Here is a 19532-nt window from a genome sequence, read left to right on the forward strand (position 1 = left end):
TCCTGTCCTGTATCTGTAACATCCCAGTCCCCTGGAGTTGAGAAACTGCTTTGTGAACAAAGATCTCTCTTCATTCTTTCACCTCTAAATGAAGCCTTTCTTTATCCCCAACATTTATCTCTGATACTTTGGCATGAGCTTCTGAACCTGGGTTCAGTAATACTTCCAGTTCTGACCCACATTTTTTCCTGACAGAGTTTCTGAGTTTTCTACCATCCTTCTTTGCTAGTCGTTGCCAGCAGGGGGCTCTGTACCCTTGCCACCAAGTAGTAGGAGTCCCTCCTACCACTTAGGATGTTCTTCTTCTCTTTTCCCAAGAGTTACCTTTCCATACCCCAGCATTCCTGGCAAATGTGGTTACTGATTCCATTATCTTAGGATCTAGATTCCAAAGAAGATGCTTGAATTGCTAATGCACATGTTCAGAAATACATTGTAATAATAAATACTTTTAGCTTCTCTAAAGTCCGGGTCCCAGATACTTTTTTTTTAATTTATTTTTTAGTCATAGTTGGACACAATACCTTTATTTTATTTATTTTTATGTGGTGCTGAGGATGGAACCCAGGGCCTTACACGTGCTAGATGAGCGCTCTACCACTGAGCCATAACACCAACCCGGAGATACTTATTTTAAAAATGTAAATAAACCTGCCCTTCTGCAAGTTTTCGGCTATGGAGTTTTAGCAAACTGCAGTACTGTAAGCTAAATGTACATAGGTATTATTTTCTTAAAAAAATTATATGTTGTCTTCCATTTACCAAATAAGTCACCTCAAGAAACTTCCCAAATCACTTGTTGAAAAGCATGAGCACTCTTCCTGGCAAATAGTCCTCAAGACACCTCTTTTTCTAAATGGAAGAAGATTTTTTCTAAAAGGAGAAAGAAATTCCCCTTTCCATATATGGGGAAAACATTCAGGTAAATGTTAGTAATTATCTTTTGACAGATCCACATCACCATCCTGATTGTTTCAAGTGTCAGTGCTGCAAATTGAAACCACATTCAGGTGACGATGGCTCCATGACTTCAACAAAACCCTCAAATTTAAAAGTCATCCCACATCAATACAGTATATTTCATCTGCCCCAGCCCTCCAATAATACCACCCACACTCCCTTCCCCCAACATTTTATAAAAGAAATATCCATCTCTAAGAACTTTCTACACCAGTTTCCCTGGTGTTCTGAAGAATATGTTTCAAAAAGGTAATTTTGCATCCTCTTGTCAACCTTGTAGGTGCATTAAGTAAATATTAAGGCAATACCTCAATGCTGTACTTCTCCAGAGAACAATTAGGTCTATTCCATAACCAAAGCATATTTTATACACGACTCAATGCATTTCTCTATCCAGATTACTCTTTCAGACAGTTTCCACATCTGCTATTTTCTCATTTCTTTAAGTAGCACATTACCCCAGCAACTGGCCAGTGCCATAAACCATTAGTGAAAGCCTGCAGGAAAGCTGTCAAAAAGCATGTGCTTATTGTTAATGAGCACCAAGGAAATACATTTAAGTAGGGGACATCGTGTAATTTATTTCTTTTATGCAGAGATACCACCTGTCAATGCTAAAACTGAAGTGACTGACACTGGGATTCCACAGGATCTTGAAAAATACTGACTTTGGGCTGGGGATGTGGCTCAAGTGGTAGCGCGCTCACCTGGCATGCGTGCGGCCCGGGTTCGATCCTCAGCACCACATACAAACAAAGATGTTGTGCCCGCCGAAAACTAAAAAATAAAGATTAAAAAATTCTCTCTCTCTTTCTCTCTCTCTCTCTGTCTCTCATTCTCTCTAAAAAAAAAAGAAAGAAAAATACTGACTTCATAGCCCACTCAATTAAGACAACTCTGTATTGCAAGTGACAGAAAATCCTTCTTAAAATGATTTAAACAAAGGCGAATTGTGACTTCAGGATTCACATAACTCCAAGCTCCAGAGTGAGATCTGGCTTTAAGACAGTCTTGGAGCTACAGTGCAAACCCTGTCATGTCCCTGAGGAAAAGGTTTCTTATCATGTCTCTATTCAATGCTGGTTCATTTTCAGTCTCCACACCAAGACTCTTGAGTGGTTCTAGAATTCTCCCACAATAATAAGATGACTGCTGCAGTTCCAGCACATTCTATCATAACACATCATCCAGGCAGATACAAGAAGTACCTGAAGAACTGGGAAGTTTTCCTGGAAGCCCCAGTCTCAGCTGTGATTGAGACACATGACCAACCCTGAGCAATATTTGGTACCTAGGGAGCTAAGAGTGGGCAGCCACAATGAAAATCAAGATGAGGAATGGATTTGGGACAGTGGGAACAACATCCATTAAATCTTCCCACATATATGCATTTATTCTGTCTAAGAAATTCCCTAAGAAACCATTGCCTATCTAAAGCCATGCAAATTTCCTATTTTCAACAAAGAAAACCACTTTTTCCTGGGTTCTTTTCTACTACCATGGCCTTAAATACCATCTGTGTAAGAATGCTTCTCAAAATAGCATCTTCAGGCTAGAATGTTAAAGAGATATGCTCAACTGTCTAATAGATATCTAAATTTGTTTTTCTCAGCAATGTCTCAAATTCTGTTTAAAAAATCCTTATATTGGATTGGGGATGTGGCTCAAGCGGTAGCACGCTCGCCTGGCATGCGTGCGGCCCGAGTTCCATCCTCAGCACCACATCCAAACAAACATGTTGTGTCCGCCAAAAACTAAAAAAAATAAATAAATATTAAAATTCTCTCTCTCTCTCTCTCTCTCTCTTAAAAAAATCCTTAGCGGGCTGGGGATGTGGCTCAAGTGGTAGCGCGCTCGCCTGGCATGCGTGTGGCCAGGGTTCGATCCTCAGCACCACATACAAACAAAGATGTTGTGTCCGCCGAGAACTAAAAAATGAATATTAAAAAAAAAATTCTCTCTCTCTCTCTCTCTCTCCTCTCTCACTCTCTCTTTAAAAAAAAAATCCTTATATCTTAGAGATACACATGCTGAAATATTTATAGAAAAAATAGTAAAATATCTGGGATTTGCTTCAGAATACTCCAGTGGAGGGAGGGGGAGTGGTGTATGGTATAGATATAATTAAAATTAGGTAAAGCTGAAGGCAGGCACACATGAGGTTATTATACTAACCTTTATACTTTTGTGTATATTCGACACTTTTCATAAGAAAAGTGTTTTGTTTGTTTTATGGTACGGGAGATTGAACTCACAACATCCCATCTGCTAGGCAAGCACTCTACCACTGAGCTATATCCCCAGTCTATTTTATTTTATTTTGAGACAGGGTCTCCCTAACTTATCCAGGCTGGCCTCAAACTTGCAGTGCTCCTGCCTCAGCCTCCTGATACCAATACATCACATTTTGATCAGAAAGAAGGAAAAGAGGAAGGAGGTGTACTACTCTAAGAATACAACCCAGAAATCATAAACACCCCTTCCACTCAGATCCCACTGCTCAGGACTTCATCATATGAATAATCTAGCTGCAAGCAAGGCTGGGGAATATATTATCTTTCTAGATAGTCATGTGACAATCTAAAGATGTTTAATACTAAGAAAGAAGAGGAGGGGCTGGGGCTGTAGCTCAGTGGTAGAGCACTTTCCTAGCATGCGTGAGGCATGGGTTTGATCCTCAGCACCACATAAAAATAAACACATAAAATAAAGGCATTCTGTCCATCTACAACTACAAAAAAGTTAAAAAAAAAAAAAGAAAAGGAGATATTGAGGGGCAACTGATAGTTTCTGGCTTGTTCTGCTCTTCTAGTCACCCAACTATCAATGTGTCCCTTTCTTCCCACACATGTATTTCTCCTCTGGGGTCATAGAACACCAAAGTCCCATGCAATTTCTGCATCCCAGATCAAAGTTCACATTCTCTGGTTAATTCTTAGTCTTCTTTACAATGTCTACCTAAGATTCCTCATGGTCTAGTAGCTTATACTCTAAAAGATAAGTTATCTACCTTTAGTCTTCATTCTATAAATTGTAAGGTAGAAATGGGAAAGTCAAAGCCTTTAAAAAAAAAAAAACACAGGGTCTTACTATGCTGCTTAGGCTGGTCTCAAACTCTTCAGCCTCCTGAGTGCTGGGACTATAGGCACATGCTATTATGCCTGGCCACTGTTCTCTTTTTTAAATTTACATTTGGGGAAAAAAAAAGATGGGAAACACATAGCAGCCTCTGGTTCATAGCAATCATCAAATCCTGCAAAACAATAATTGCAAAGACTTCTTGCCCTGGAAGTAACCTAAGTTCCTAACTTATTCTACCCAGAGTTCCTATCCCTGCTCCCTAGAGAGAAGGAAACAAGAGTCTCTCCTGAGTCATTGTCCTTCCTCTCCAGAGCCCCAGGATTTATCTTATCAGAAGTTCTTCCTGCTCATTCTACTATGGCCACATATGAAGTAGGCTTTGTAGAAAGTGCCCTACTTGGGCAGCTTAGTTTTCAAAAGAAACTTCTGTGGTACAGTCTTGGAGGCATTTGTATGAGTAATCACACAACCGAAAGATTCCTCCAGGCATTTTTTTAAGTCTAGAGGCTGATCTTTTATGGAAAAGGTATGAAAACAGATCTTCCCTACAGCCTCCTGAGGGGAACACAAAACCACTAACACCTTGACTTCAGGCCATTGCCACCCATTCCAGACTTCTGACCTCCAGAAATATCAGACAATAAATTTGTATTGTTTCAAGCAACAAGGTTTGTGGTAATATAGCAGTAATAGCAAACTGATATAGAGCCTATTTGTTAATATAGGGAAGCTGTCATACCTCTGAACCCAAAGAAGCAGGAAAGTTGGAGAGATGAGGAAAAGTGAGTTGATGAGAGCTCTGCTCCCAACATTTGAATGCATCTTCTTGTATGGTATGAAGGTAAGCACAGTAAAGCAGCAATAGCAACTTCCAAACAGGTATGTGCATAGGCCCAGGCTAGGGACACAGCAAATCTGTCTTTTGTTTCCTGGTACAGCTCAGTGACTCTGTCCCTCATCATTCAGTCTGAAGATCCAGGATTCCCTCCACCAGCTCCTATGGCTCAGTCTTGCACCTAACTCTGCTGTAAATCTCTTGAGATTTACAGCTTCACCTAACAGACCTCTCTGCAGCTGTGGCACCATAGTACTCCCTCCACCTGCCTGGGTCCTGTGATAAACTAGAAGAAGAAATTCAGGGAAAAAAAGATGTTGTGATTAGCGGAATGAACTACCAACGACTTGGCATCTAATACATCACACATTTGACCCATGAAATATCAAAAAATCAAAGAATAACTGTGCAGTATAACAAGTAAGAAGTATAAGAAGCTGTTCAAGCTTTATAAAACAAATGAATGTCTTGTTTGCATAACCCTCTTAAGAAGACCAACTGGGGCTCTAACTCAGTGGCAGAATGCTTGCCTAGCACTGTGAGGCACTGGGTCCAATCCTTAAAAAAATAAACAAATAAATAAAGGCATGCTGTTAATCTATAACTACAAAAAAAAGGTTTTTTTTAAAAAAGAAGAAGAAGACCAACTATATTATGAAGAATATAGCCAGGTGTGGTGGCGTACACCTGTAATCCCAGTGGCTCGGGAGGCTGAGAGGATCATGAGTTCAAGCCAGCCTCAGCAAAAAGCAAGGCACTAAGCAACTCAATGAGACCCTGTCTCTAAATAAAATACAAAAAAGGGCTAGGGATGTGGCTCAGTGATTGAGTGCTCCTGGGTACAAAAAAAAAAAGTATATATATATATATATATATATTTAGCAATTGTATTCAACATTACTCAATCATAAATTTGATTTACCCAGGGCAATTATGCTAATTGCTTAAATATTAATATATTAATTGTATAAATAAATGGATTTATAGTTATCTAGATATTAATTGATAATACTCAAAAAATACCCAACATGTTAACACTAATTATCTATACATAATGATTTGTTTTACCTTAACCTTTTTTTTTTTGTAGTGTGCTAGAGACTTAACTCAGGAATATTTTGCCACCGAGCTACATCCCCAGCCCTTTTTATTTTTTATTTTGAGGCACGGTCTTGCGAACATCCTGCTTCAGTCTCCTGAGTTACTGGGATTACAAGCTTGTGCCACTGTACTTGCTATTTTGAATAATATATTTAGCTATATTATTTTTCTGTTCTTTAGTTCTGTAATTTATTTTTTCCATATTTTATATTGCTGCATTATTGTTGTACATATGGTAATATTCATTGTTCCATATTTATACATACATACAATATCACAACATAGTTTGGCCAGTATCATTCGACAAGGTATATTATTTTTCTAACAGTGCCTGAAATTATTCAACAGTTCTTTCATACTCCAGAACAGAACCTTAGCACAGGCTATGTTTATCTATTCCACCATTAGCACATTTATTCGATTATCTTTGTTGGTAATACATGGTGATGGGGGGCTGGATAATAGCAGAATAGAAAATATCTGAGAAATATTTAAAGGAAAATTCAACAGGTTTGAGACTCAATGATCCCAGTCTTTTTAACAAATTGCATTTTTCCTTTCAATTTTTTTATGCTATCTAGTAAATACACACATCTTAGTTCTAATTGCTTTTAATTTTTTATTCAAAGATCTGTGTGCTTGTTACCCAGTTTAAAAAAAACAAAACTCTACAGCCTGGCTGAACTCTTGCTCAACCCCTATCTCTCTTTTGAAAGGGTGTTTCCCAGGGTGAGAATCTTCTGCTTGCAGAATAGTGGAAATCAGCTAGATCCAAGATGGCTGACTAAGAGACCTCTCATAGACCCCAAACCCAATTGTAATTCCGTCTGTAGACTAAATGACATCTCCCTATCAGTGCCAGGTAGTTGACAATTGACACCAAAGAGAAGCTGTCCCTTCTGGGGTGTCTCAGTCTTAGGAGAGGGTCCATGATATTGTGGGTAACATGATGGGACTAGCACTGTTCTACCACCAACCTGTTTAGGATTCAATTTCCTTTTCTGTGAAAAGAAGAGAATTGGATTCACAGGTCCTTTTTAGCCCTGAAATTTGTTGATTATTTTTAACAATTCAATTCAGCTAACTTTCACTAAATACTTCATACTAACGCATTTTTCCAGATTCTCTGGTAATATAAAGATGAATAAAATGTGTTCCCTGACCTTAAGGAGTTTATAATATTATAAGTGTGCTATAAAGGTTTTTTATTATCAATATCATCATCATCATCATCATCATCATCATCATCATCATCACTATTTTATCACCTAAGTTCTTTCCTTCAGGACTGCTTGTTTCTAAGGCCAATCATAACATTGTTAGAGCCAAGTGTGGAGATAACTTGTAACTTCATCCTAGATATTTACATTCCTGGTTCCATGTAAGTGGGGTAAAGAGTTTCTTTGAAGAGACACATCCTACAGAAAAAGGAACAAGCAGCAAGATTAGCTTTATTTTGCTAGGGTCTATGAAAATGAATGATTAGGGGATGCAATGGCTTGTTCATCAGAAATCATGTTCTGTAATGGCTTACCTAGCTATTGGGATTTATTGACTGTGAGTGAGGACACATTTTTTAAAGAACTGGTATAAATGCTCGATATTGAATGATTTAATCACTAAATAGGTCATGTTGAAGGTTTTACCAGAGTTGAACAAAACACTTTAATCTCTTTACTTCTGAGCCACAATTTAGAACAGGGCAGATGCTAAAGTAAAGCCTAGTCTTGAATGATCCATTCTCTGAAGGTTATAAACTCCAAAATAGTGAATTAAAAGCTCTCTGATCCCATAAATGAACACACAGGGATGTAACATTTTCTCATTTCTACATTTCCTGTGCCACATATTCTCATTTATTTCCTCTTTGTGTACCCTTCTCTTGTCCCAAGGTGACCTTGGTGGACTATGTAAATGGTTCCTCTTTTCCTCTAACTTCCAGTTGTGTTTAAGCCATGGGAGGCCCTATCAGGAGATCTAAGATACCAGTGATATCAGGATTAACCATCAGTTGACCCTCTCCTGCTATTACAGATCTTTCTTTGGATCTCAGCTACTGATGGCTCCTTTTGTCCCTTTTGGCTCCCCACCGTTCCTTGACTTACAGAGCTTCACCATCCCCTAGTAGTTTTTCTTTCAACCCTGTCCACACCCTTAAAAATGGTTACTCCATTAAATATTCCCCCCATTTTCCGCAGTGAATGTGTCATCTTCTGCCTGCCAGGTTCTGGCTGACATATCTTCCAAGGAATTTTCAAAGTAATCTCTGTAGTCCTGGCAGTATTACCAGCCCCCACCCCATCTCCCACATATGCATATAGTTTATAATTTGAGTTATTGCTTGTGAAGCATTTATATCAGTGGTCAGTACATATTACTATGTACTCAACAATTGTTGGCTCTTTCCCATTCCTCTTATCCCCAACCTAATACTCCACTTGAGGTATTATTACCCCTATTTATTATCTGTTACATTTTAGATGTGGTGTCCCCCAAAAGCTCATGTGTGAAACAATGCAAGAAGGTTTGGAGGAGAAATGATTGTGCTATAGCCTTAACATAATCAGTGAAGAATCTCTGATGGGATTAACTGAGTGGGAACTAGAGGCAGGTGGGGTGTGGCTGGAGGAAGTCATTCATCCGGGATGTGGCTACAGGATATGTTTATATTTTGTATCTGGAGAGTGGAGTCTCTCTCCCTCTCTCTGCTTTCTTATCATCAAGTGAGATGCTTCCCTCTGTTACATTCTTCTGCCATGTTGTACTGCCTCACCTGGAGACCTGAAAGATTGTCTATGAATTGAGACCTCTGAAACCATGAGCCCTCAAATAAACGTTTCTTCCCCTAAAATCGTTGTGGTCAGATCTAGTCACAGCAGTGAAAAAGATGACTAAAACAATATTCTTATATTTCTTCCCAACTGGTTCCACTAATGTAAGTAACTTTTGCCCCAAATGGCACAGTCAGTCAAGCATGCCTGTAATCCCAGCTACCAGGGAGCAGGGAGGCTGAATTACTTGAGCTCAGGAGTTTTAAGCACAGTCTGAGCAACAGAGCCAAAGCCCTTAGAAAAAGACGAAAGCAAAACAAACAAACAACCACCACAAACTATAAAACCTCAAAATGGCACAGAAAGGAACTGACAAATTTGAGTGTCAAACCAAGATATATCACATTGCACCTTACCACACCACTTCCCACTACATCATGATGAAGCCGTATTTACATTTGTATTCCTCAGCACTGCCTTCTACAGTGGCCCCTACAGAGTAGCTGCATTAAAAATTTGTTGAGGGGGGTGGGGCACAGTGTTGCACACCTCTAATCTCAGGGGCTCAGGAGGCTGAGACAGGAGAATTGCCGGTTCAAAGCCAGCTTCAGCAAAAAGCGAGGCACTAAGCAACTCAGTGAGACCCTGTCTCTAAATAAAATATAAAATAGGGCTGGGGATGTGGCTCAGCGGTTGAGTGCCCCTAAGTTCAATCCCCATTACCAAAAAAAAAAAGTTTGTTGAATAATGGAATGAATAAATTGTCATTGCTTATATATTTACTTAGTTGCTATATATGTTGAAAGAAAAATATACAGTATGATTACTAATTTTGAGTCCATTAGCTTATAAAAAGTGGTTGTTGATGTTGAAAAGTACTTCCACTTCTACTTATATTACTGTATTTTGCTGATGTCCAGCCCTTCACTTGGACTTTACATTTCAATTTTACCTTTAGTGATTTCCAGAAATAAATCATTAAAGACAAAAACACATTTTACCAAATACAAATTAAAACCATTTGTAATCAACAAAACACTTTAAGATCATGGTGAAGTCTGCTTCAAACACATTTTGTATTTTTCAAACACATTTTCATACAAATGTTAAAAAGTGTTTCATGGTAAGCTACAGGGTAGTCCTTAGATGTTTTTACTTTTTAAATCAGGTATGTGACTCGCTATAGTTGCGGGTTTCTAAATGCCAAGCTCCATCTTGGGTCCAAATGTATGGCTTTAATATGCATAATAAAATCCCAAGTCCCTGTTTTTCTATTTTTAAAACTAAAGTTTAAGTTTTTCCTGGATTATTAGCTCAATAAATCTTATAATAATATTGAAAATACAGAAATGTGTAAATGAATTTAAAAATTAAGTACCCATAATCACACTGCACCAAAACACTAATAAATTTGAATATATTTTACTCATTATTTAATTTATTTATTTACTTAATTTGACCATTATCTGATCACACTAGGAGTGTGTACATGAACATGTGAAGCAGACTTTATGTTCCAACCTTGACTGAATCTTGAGGGAATGAACAAACTCAGTTTGCACGGGATGGCTTCAGGGCTCAAACATGCAACAGTCTAGCACTGAGTGACCACCAGTGGTAGTGTACAGTAGGGTGACCTCAAATGCCCAGTGGCAATGATGCTAGAGGTGGCTCCCTAAGCAGCTGATCTCTGTGACATGCTCTTGAGTCCATTTTGTCTCCTTTAGTTTCTACTTATTTTCTAATCGTCAGGTTCTCAAGATGTTTTGTCAATTTTGTGAGTTCCCGATAGCCTCACAACAAATTTCTTTATTGTTTATGTTAATTTGAGTCTTGTTTCATTTATGTGCAGCTGAATGCATCTTAAATGGTGTTTTAAGGTGAATCTCTGTATTTACCAATGATAGACATTTTTTACTTATAAAAACTGCAATTTCATATGGTTTAACCTAACAGAGTCTGGCAATAGGAAGTGCAGTGTTTAAAATGTGGGACTGACTGATTCAAGGAAAGTCAATAGCAGGTATGATGATGTACCACTTTTCTGGGTTTGGAATAAGTCTAAATTAACCATAGTTGGTTTAACCAATTATTCCTAAAGTGGAATAAGCAAATCTATTCATTGGGATATAAAGGTATTTGATTGTATACTTTTATATTTTTTATTTTAATAATTGAAAAATTAAGCTTCACTAATACTTAACACATGAATCAGTTCCCCTGTCACATGGTTTCATATCGCCAAGGTATGAGACAAAGATGAATCTAGGTTTAGTGAGGTTATATTTTGGAGGCTTTCTTTAAGAAAAAGAATCTTAAAATATGAGTAACAAAGCATAAAAGTACAGCAATGTGCTGCATAACAATGGTTTGGTCAACAACAGATCACATGCAATAATGTTCTTATAGGACTGTAATGGAGCTGAAAAATTTCTATTGCCTACCATTTTTGTGTATCTTTCTATGCTTAGATACACAAATACCATTGTGTTACGATTTCCAATAGTAGTCAGTGCAGTAACATGCACTATAAGTTTGTAGCCTAGGGATGATAGGCTGCACAATAGAGCCTAGCTATAACATCTACATTTGTAGAAGTACACTGTCATTTTTGCATAATGTCAAAAATCACTTTACAATGCATCTCTGAGGACATATTCCATTGTTAAGTGATGCATATCTGTATATAGTTATTCAGAAGAAGAAAAGAAACAGGAATTTCAGTTTCATGTGATTTTCTCATAAGAAGGAAGAAAATGTATAGTGACTTGGTAATTTTATATGCCCAATTATTAGTGTATTCCTTCCAGTAGAGACTTCCATTTTGATTAGGCATGAATGAGAACCAAATCTTCCACTTAAAATTTTGCATGTTTCACAACTAAACTAACGTTCTACAGAGCAGTACCTGGCTCCAAACATTTTAAACTGTTTCTGTTCCACTGTGCACACCCTTCTGGTACGTAGCACAGTTGAACACATTCAGATCACAAGATGACTTCTGGCCTTGGATCTCTGTATCACAGAAGTTGTCAGAGTTAGCATAGTAGAAGCAAAAATATTTCTGGAAACCATTTCTATACTAAGATACCTAAAAATAATTTACACATAAATATCTTCCACTAAACCCAAACTAAATGTATCCTTCATTCAAATTCCACTTAGATCCAGAAAGATGCCTGCTGTCACTCCAACCCCACCTTCGTGGAGGTTGTGGGGGCGTGATAGAGGGGGAAATGGAACAGAAACAGTGGTCTAAAACAAATTGTGGAAGATATCCATGAAAATGGAAGGTTTTGAATCATTAAATTCTTTAGCTACCTAGAAATTCCTCATCTGGTATGTAGGCAATTCTGAGGGAAAATGGAGGAAGTTCCACAATTCAGAGTATTCAAAGGTAATACCTTCCTATAGGTACAGAAAACACTTCACCTGCAGTGTACTATGACACATGACAGTTTATGTGAGCCCAGATACACAGCCTTATGAATTATGTTTTCTAGTTTTAAATAAGTTAACCATCAAAAAATGCACAAGTGTCTTTAAAATATTCCTAAGAAACCATGTTTTATAGCTAATACTTATAATAAAAGTACAAAAGATGAGAAGATGACAGAGCCTATATTTCTGATACTTCTACAAATGAATTTTTGTCGACTATATAATGAAATTAAAATGATGATGTAATCAGATATGACAAGAGTTGGCCCCCAAAACTTCAAAAATTTCAAGGAGACTATTTGAAATGTGGGTTTATATCTAATAATGATAATATGAAGAAATTATGATTGGTTAAACATTTTAAAATCTTATTTAATTTATTCTTTAAAATTTTATATTGGATTGAGTTCATGGTATAAAAAAGTTAACATAAAATGCCCTAATAAAATAATACCTAAGTTTACATAGATTATGCTTGCACATTTTAAAATGTTACATGAGTAACATTAGTTATACTAATAAAGCTAAACTATGGCCCATAGTTATTGGAATCTAAATCATGTTCCTACAGAGATTATAGCCTTTGCCTGTATACTAGTAATCCCTGCACTTAAGAGGTTGAAGCAGGAGGATCCCAAATTCCAGGTCAGCTTCTGTAACTTAATAAAACCTGTCTCAAAATAAAAATAAAAATAAAAAGGGCGGGGTGTGTGGCTTGATGATAAAGCATGCCTGGATTCAATACCCAGTACCAAAACAAACAAACAAACAAATACCCCCCCCAAACACACACACACACACACACACACACACACACACACACACACATGAGGGTGGGGGAGGGAGGGAGAGATAGAGAAAAGAGGCGGGGGGAGAAAGAAATGATGGCATTAGCTCTTTTGAAGTAGCTAGAATGAGAGTAAGTGTTAAATGTTTATGGATTTACATTTGACTTCAGTAACCATCATTCCTTAGTTTATATGTTGTTATCCACTGGGTGGAATGTGTTAGACATCCTTTGGAGTGTCTGCTTAGCTCAAAGTAACCGTCTTTCATTGAGAATTCAGTATTTCCTAATTCACAAGATAGGATTTGTCTACCATGTTTTTCATTTCATTGGTTTTGTTTACCAGTGCTGGGGATCAAGCTAAGACCTTGAACATGCTAGGAAAGTATTCTACCATGGAGCTACACCATGGAGCCACACTTCCAGCTATATTTTTACTCTGACTCTGCCCCCAGAAAATTTTGATTGGCCCGGAGTAGACTCCTACAAAAAATGGAACTAATCAGTTGCTTTCTCCATAGATTTTTGTCATTGACCTAAGACAGTGCCCATTTTCTTGGCAGCTGTTTGAACCCTGAAACTGAGGTTTCCATTGTTGCAAAATCATGTGCATAAAAAAAAGGAAAGCTCTTTTGTACAGAGAAACAACAGACTGCAGAGAACTTTAACATTATTATCTCCTTTCCAGCTTCTTTTCTAGTCTTTTAAAATATTTTGATTTTATATTGTTTATATTGCTAGAGTAATGCAATTACAGGAATGGGGCCACAGCTAGGGAGAGTAGGAAGCTATTAAAGAGAAGATAATAATTCTCTCCTAGAGCATACAGAAGGAATGCAGCCTTGCTGACACTTTGATAGGCCTGGTAAGACCTATTTTGGACTTATGATCTCTAGAACTAAAAGATAATAAGTGTGTTGTTTTAAGTCACTAAATTTGTAGTAATTTGTTATAGCAGCAATAAGAAACTAATACAGGTGAGCTAAAAGGCAGTTCCTCTGCAATATTTAACTTACCATTGTCCTAATTTTTCTTAAGGAAATTTTTAAAAATTATTTTTGTTATAGCTGAATACAATACCTTTGTTTCATTTATTTATGTGGTACTGAGGATCAAATCTGGTGCCTCACACATGCTAGACAAGTCTCTACCACTGAGCCACAGCCATAGCCCTCCTTAAGGAATATTTAACTTTCAGTTCTGTGTAGATTTGACTGAGAGAACTTCAGAGTTGAGGGACCTTATGAAGAAATTGAGATAAAAGACTTGTCAAATGTTACTTGGATAGTCAGTTGTTGAGTCGGGATAAGATCCCAACTCTCCAACCTTTCACCTATGTTCAATAGTAACCATAAAATGTCCAACAAAGAGGCTAGTTTGTAGAAGGCACTCAGTAAGAGCTAGAGGTTTTTTTTTTTTTTGTTGTTGTTGTTATTACACATTTTCCTTTGTAATTTACATTAATATTTCATTCTTTTGAAAATTGCCAACTAAGGAGGTACCCTGTAGTCACATGTTAAAAATTATCAAAAAGCTAAAAGGACAATGAGTGAATGAATCACCTGGCCAAGAAGCAAAGGAGAATAGGACACAACACATTAAGAGTAATTCTGCCTTAGGGCATTATCAAACACCAAAAGATAGCTTGAGACAGCTAGCTGCATTTTTGACAAAATATGGATGGGGTCTAAATCCTTCCAACAGTGGTGACCCTGGTAAACCATGTTTTTAGGCTAGTGCTTGGAAGTAAAGGCAAACCAAAATAAGTCAAGATAAAAGCCAAGGCTGACAAAGTTGCCAATGAATTAGATACTATAGAAATAAACCTTAATATTGTTTTTTTTTTAAAAAAAAACATTTTTAGTCATAGATGGACACAATTCCTTTATTTTATTTGTTTATTATTTTATTTTACGGTACTGAGGCTCGAACTCAGTGCCTCACACATGCTAGGCAAGCGCTCTATCACTGAGCCACAATTAAAAAAAAAAAAACAAACAGAAATTCTAGAACCTAAAATTACAAAAAATAATTTCAAAAGTAATATCTCAATAGGTAAAATATTAACATCACAGAAGAGAGAACCAGTAATCTAGCAAACATATCAAAAAACAGGCTACCAAAAAGAAGCATAGGGAGACATAGGAATGGGGCAGGTTAGAAGATAGCCAATCATAATAACTAGTGTTTATGGTCCTGGTACTCAGGAGGCTGAGTGGGAGAAGCATTTGACCAACAAGGGCAACATATCCAGGCTCTGTCCTCCCCATCCCCACAAAAAAAGAAAAAAAAAGGATTAGAGAAATAGGAAAAAGAAAACAATATTTAATTAGATTTATAGAAAGGGAGGGCAGAAACAATATTTGAAGAGGTAATAACTGAGAATTTTTTTTCTTTTTTGTTTTACACAGCATCATATACATATTATGTATGTGTTTGTTTTCTAGAATACAGTTACTCTCATACTCTTTTGTTCCATGACATGAAAGGTAAATTTCTTCAGTGGTTCCATAACCTCTAATTCTAGTTAACATTAAATTAACATTACAGGTTTTTCTTCTAGAAACTAAAGTGATTCCTTTATTATTTTTTTAATATTTATTTTTAAGTTGTAGTTGGACACAATACCTTTATTTCACTTATTTATTTTTGTGTGGTGCTGAGGATGGAACCTAGGGCCTCACACATGTGAATGTTTTACCAGTAAGTCACAACCCCAGCCCCTGATTCCTTTATTTTAAGAGGATAAAATTAGAAAAGATGGCCAAGATTTTTCCAGAACTCTTGAATTATGTCAATCCTTATATTCAAAATCTTTGGTGAATCCAAAGCATCATAAAAAACACAATTAACTTTCAAACACAATAGTGAAAGAGTAGAAAACCGAAGTCTAAGAGAAAAAAAATCTTAAAAGCATCCAGAAAAAAAGGACTAACTGCCTTCCAAGAAACAGTAGACCCACTGTCAGCTGACCTTTCATAAGCAACAATGGAAGCCAGAAACTTGGAATGATTTTTGTGTACTGAAGGAACATAAACTGCTTCTATTGCCACATTTCCTCTTATTCTATTGTTTTCCTCTTTCACTAATAAAGGACTCCTGTGATCACTTTGTTGTCACCAGGCAATCAAGGATAATCTCTCTGTCTCAGAATCCTTAACTTAATCATATCTGTAAAGTCTCTTTTGCCTTGTAAGGTAACATGTACACAGGTTCCAGGGATCAGGACATGAACATCTATGGTGGGCCATTATTCTGCCTACAACATACCAATCTAAAAAATTGCTGTCGTTCAGTGACTCTTTTCTTCTCTAATGCCCCATGGAGGAAAGCAAATTAGTATTTCCAAGAAGCAGAAGAGGGATACTTTGCATAGTATCTCATTTAATCTACCATCAACCTTAGACTTCAATGAGGTAGACATTATCCAATATTAAAGATTCTGAGATAGAAGATAAAAGTAATTTTGTTACCGCTGTTGGCCGGTGACGAGTCCTTGCTTCCCCAATGTTGAAGAATAACACCAGAGAGCACGCCGAGGCAAGGTCAGAGTAGAAATTAGAAGTTTATTAAAGGACAGCAGAAAAGACTTCTCCCAAGGAAGAAGGGGACCCAAGAGGTGGAATCCATGGAAGTGCGGTTGTCTCCCCTTTTTATAGTTTTGGTGATGGAATGTATGTTGGAAGGCCCAAGGGGTGGGACACAGGTGGGCCAAACAAGTAATCTGGGCAGGCAGGACTTCATTATCACTTCTTGGGATGGGCTATCTCCAAATCTGTTGGGGGCTGTTTCCTGGGTTCCATTAACATTTCTTTGGGGGGCTGGGGATGTGGCTCAAGCGGTAGCGCGCTCGCCTGGCATGCGTGCTGCCAGGGTTCCATCCTCAGCACCGCATACCAACAAAGGTGTTGTGTCCGCGGAGAACTAAAAAAAAAAATAAATATTAAAAATTCTCTCTCTCTCCCCCCTCTCTCACTCTCTCTTTAAAAAAACAAACAAAACAAAAAAACATTTCTTTGGGGTGGACTTTGGCCTAGGGCCTTTTCGGGACTTCATTAACATTCCATGAGTTGTCCTGCGTTTCCCAGGAATCATTGTCAGCATGGCCTCCATTTTAGATCTTACTCGATATTAGACCCGATTTACCTAACTACACTGACTACCTAACTTTAAATCTGGCTTCAATTTGCTTGAGGTCATCTAGCTGGTTAAATGTCTGATTAGAAATTTGTACTCTGATTACCAGATTGGTTTCCATGACAGCAACCAAGCTTTTCCCACTATACCAAATACAGATGTTGCTTGGCTTATTGTAGAATTTCTGATCAGTCTGTCTCTGAGGAAACACTCAAATGTGTGGGGTGCTGATTTGGTACCAGGAATTGAACCCAGGGGCATTTTACCATTGAGTCAAATTCCCAGCCCTTTTTATTTTTTTATTTTGAGACAGGATCTCACTAAGTTGCTTTGGGCCTCACTAAATTGCTGAGGCTGGCCTTCAATTTGCAATTCTCTTGTCTCAACCTCCCTGGCATTTAGCACTAGAGCTACCCTCCACCCCCATGTGTGGGGTTTTAAACGATTGAATAATAAAGAAAAAATGTTTGGGATGGTAGGTGGAGGTTCAAACTGGAGAGAGATCTTTGAATAAAATATTGGTGGCAAAAAGCTCTTACCCAGGGCTGGGATCATGACTCTGTGGTAGAGTGCTTGCCTAGCAGGTGTGAGACTCTGGGTTTGATCCTAAGTACCACATAAAATAAATGAATAAATAAAAGGTATTGTATCCATCTACTATATATAGTAGATGGAATATATATATATATATAATTTTTTTTCTTTTTTAAAGGGATGGGGATATAGCTAAGTTGGTAGAGTGCTGGCCTTGCATGTACGAGGCCCTACGTTCAATCCCCAGCACCACAAACAAAACAAAACAAAGCAAAACAACAACAAACTCTTTATTTCTTCTGTGACCCTGGTCAAATCAGTTAGGTTCCCTTAGGCCTCAGTCCTCGCATCCATAAAACGGGAAGTTTGGACCTAAAGGTTCTCCTTTGACTTGGATATTCCATGAGTCTAAGAAAAAAAGCCCTTGGCCTCAAGATAACCTCTACTTTGTGTAGGCTCTAAAACGAAGTTAGAAGCATCTGAACTATGCCAGAGAAGACCTACTGCAGATCTAAGGAGGAAAAAAATGAAGGTAACTGGAGGTGGGAGTGGGGGAGAAGAGATGGAAGAAGCTGATGACTATGACAGACGGTAAGAGAAGGAAACATAAAAAGTATGCAAATAACTCAAAATAACCACCAACGGGTATCTAGCGCTTATGATGCAAATAAAACTGCTGTTCTGAAGATGCAGGAATAAGGCATTGTTCTTGGTCTCGAGGCTCTCACAGAATGCCGGGGATTGCTCCTTCTATTTAACCGGGGACATATAACCCTCATCTCTAGAACCATTGGTTGTGAGAAATGTAAGAAAATGTGAAAACGAAAATATTTTTGTAAATGTTTACGTGCCAGAGGCAACGTGGACAATCTCTAGAAACAAACGGGACCCACTGGTAAGCTGGATGCGCTAGTAGGACAAGGAAATTGTCCCCCCGCTGCTCCGCCCACGGGCTTAGACCAGACACAAAAGAAACGGGTTCTGAGCTCGGAGGCGCAGCCCTCCCCATCAGCCTCGGAGCGGCAGGGCTGCAGAGCCCCGGCTGCCCGGGCTCCCGCCCCCGCCCCCGTCCCTCGGTCCTCGGAAGTGACGCAGAGCGCCCCGCCCCCGCCGCTAGATCCGCTGCTGCTGCCGCGGCGGGCGGACCTGCAGGAGGCGGCGGCAGCGGCGGCGGCCGAGGCCGAGGGGAAGATGGCGGACGGTGTGGACCACATAGACATTTACGCGGATGTGGGCGAAGAATTCAACCAGGTACGTGAGGCCCTGGGTCCCCGCCGCCGCCGCGGGCGGCACTGCGGCCTGGACGCCGGCTGGGGCCCGCCGCGGACCGCGAGCCGGTGCGGCTGCAGACCGTGCGCCCTTGCCGCTTCTGGGCCGCGCCGCTCGACCCCGGCACGGCGCCCCTCACCCTCCGTTCTACCGCGTCGTTTCGCGGGCTGCGGGGCCTGGAGCGCGGATGCGGGCCGCGGTGCAGCCGCCGCCGGCCCCTCCCTCGCCGCCGCCTCACTCCCCATTGTTGGTGGCGGCCGGCGAGCGCTTCCCGCCGCGCTAGGCCGCGTGTGCGGGGCGGGGAGAACGGGCCGCCGCGCCCCCTCCCCCGCCGCGGCTTGTGAAGAAACCCCGGCGGGGCGCGAGCCCGCTGCCACCTCTAGCCCAGCTCTGCCGCCCGGGCTCCGATTTCTCCCGTCGCTCCATTTTGTCTGCCTGTCCGCGCACGGTCGCCTCATGGAAGGCCGCGTTCACAGCCCTTTGTATCCCGCGCGCCCAGTCCCCGGGGCTGCTGCTCGCGTTTGCGACAGGTTTCGGCGTGGCGCCTTCCTCCTCCTCACCTCTCCCTGTGTGAAGGCGGCTTTAGGGGTGGGCACTTCTGCAACAAGTCGTCTGA

At 39.5% G+C, this 19532-nt stretch overlaps 1 protein-coding gene and 1 long non-coding RNA gene across 5 annotated transcripts in view; one reads left to right on the forward strand and one right to left on the reverse strand.

The window, feature by feature from the left end:
* The window catches only part of LOC308658893, a 558609-nt gene that overhangs the window by 389755 nt on the left and 149322 nt on the right, over positions 1-19532 (reverse strand). The window lies entirely within an intron of this gene.
* The window catches only part of CPSF6 (cleavage and polyadenylation specific factor 6), a 33129-nt gene continuing 32337 nt past the window's right edge, over positions 18741-19532 (forward strand). For all 4 annotated transcript variants that reach the window (XM_081310639.1, XM_081310640.1, XM_081310641.1 and 1 more), the window contains exon 1: positions 18741-18898. In XM_081310639.1, coding sequence (XP_081166765.1) covers positions 18839-18898 — 60 coding nt within the window. In that variant the 5' untranslated portion in view covers positions 18741-18838. The remainder of the gene's footprint in view (positions 18899-19532) is intronic.

This window comes from Spermophilus citellus (genome assembly GCF_964194105.1).
Source record: "Spermophilus citellus genome assembly, chromosome: 10".
Lineage (NCBI taxonomy): Eukaryota > Metazoa > Chordata > Mammalia > Rodentia > Sciuridae > Spermophilus > Spermophilus citellus.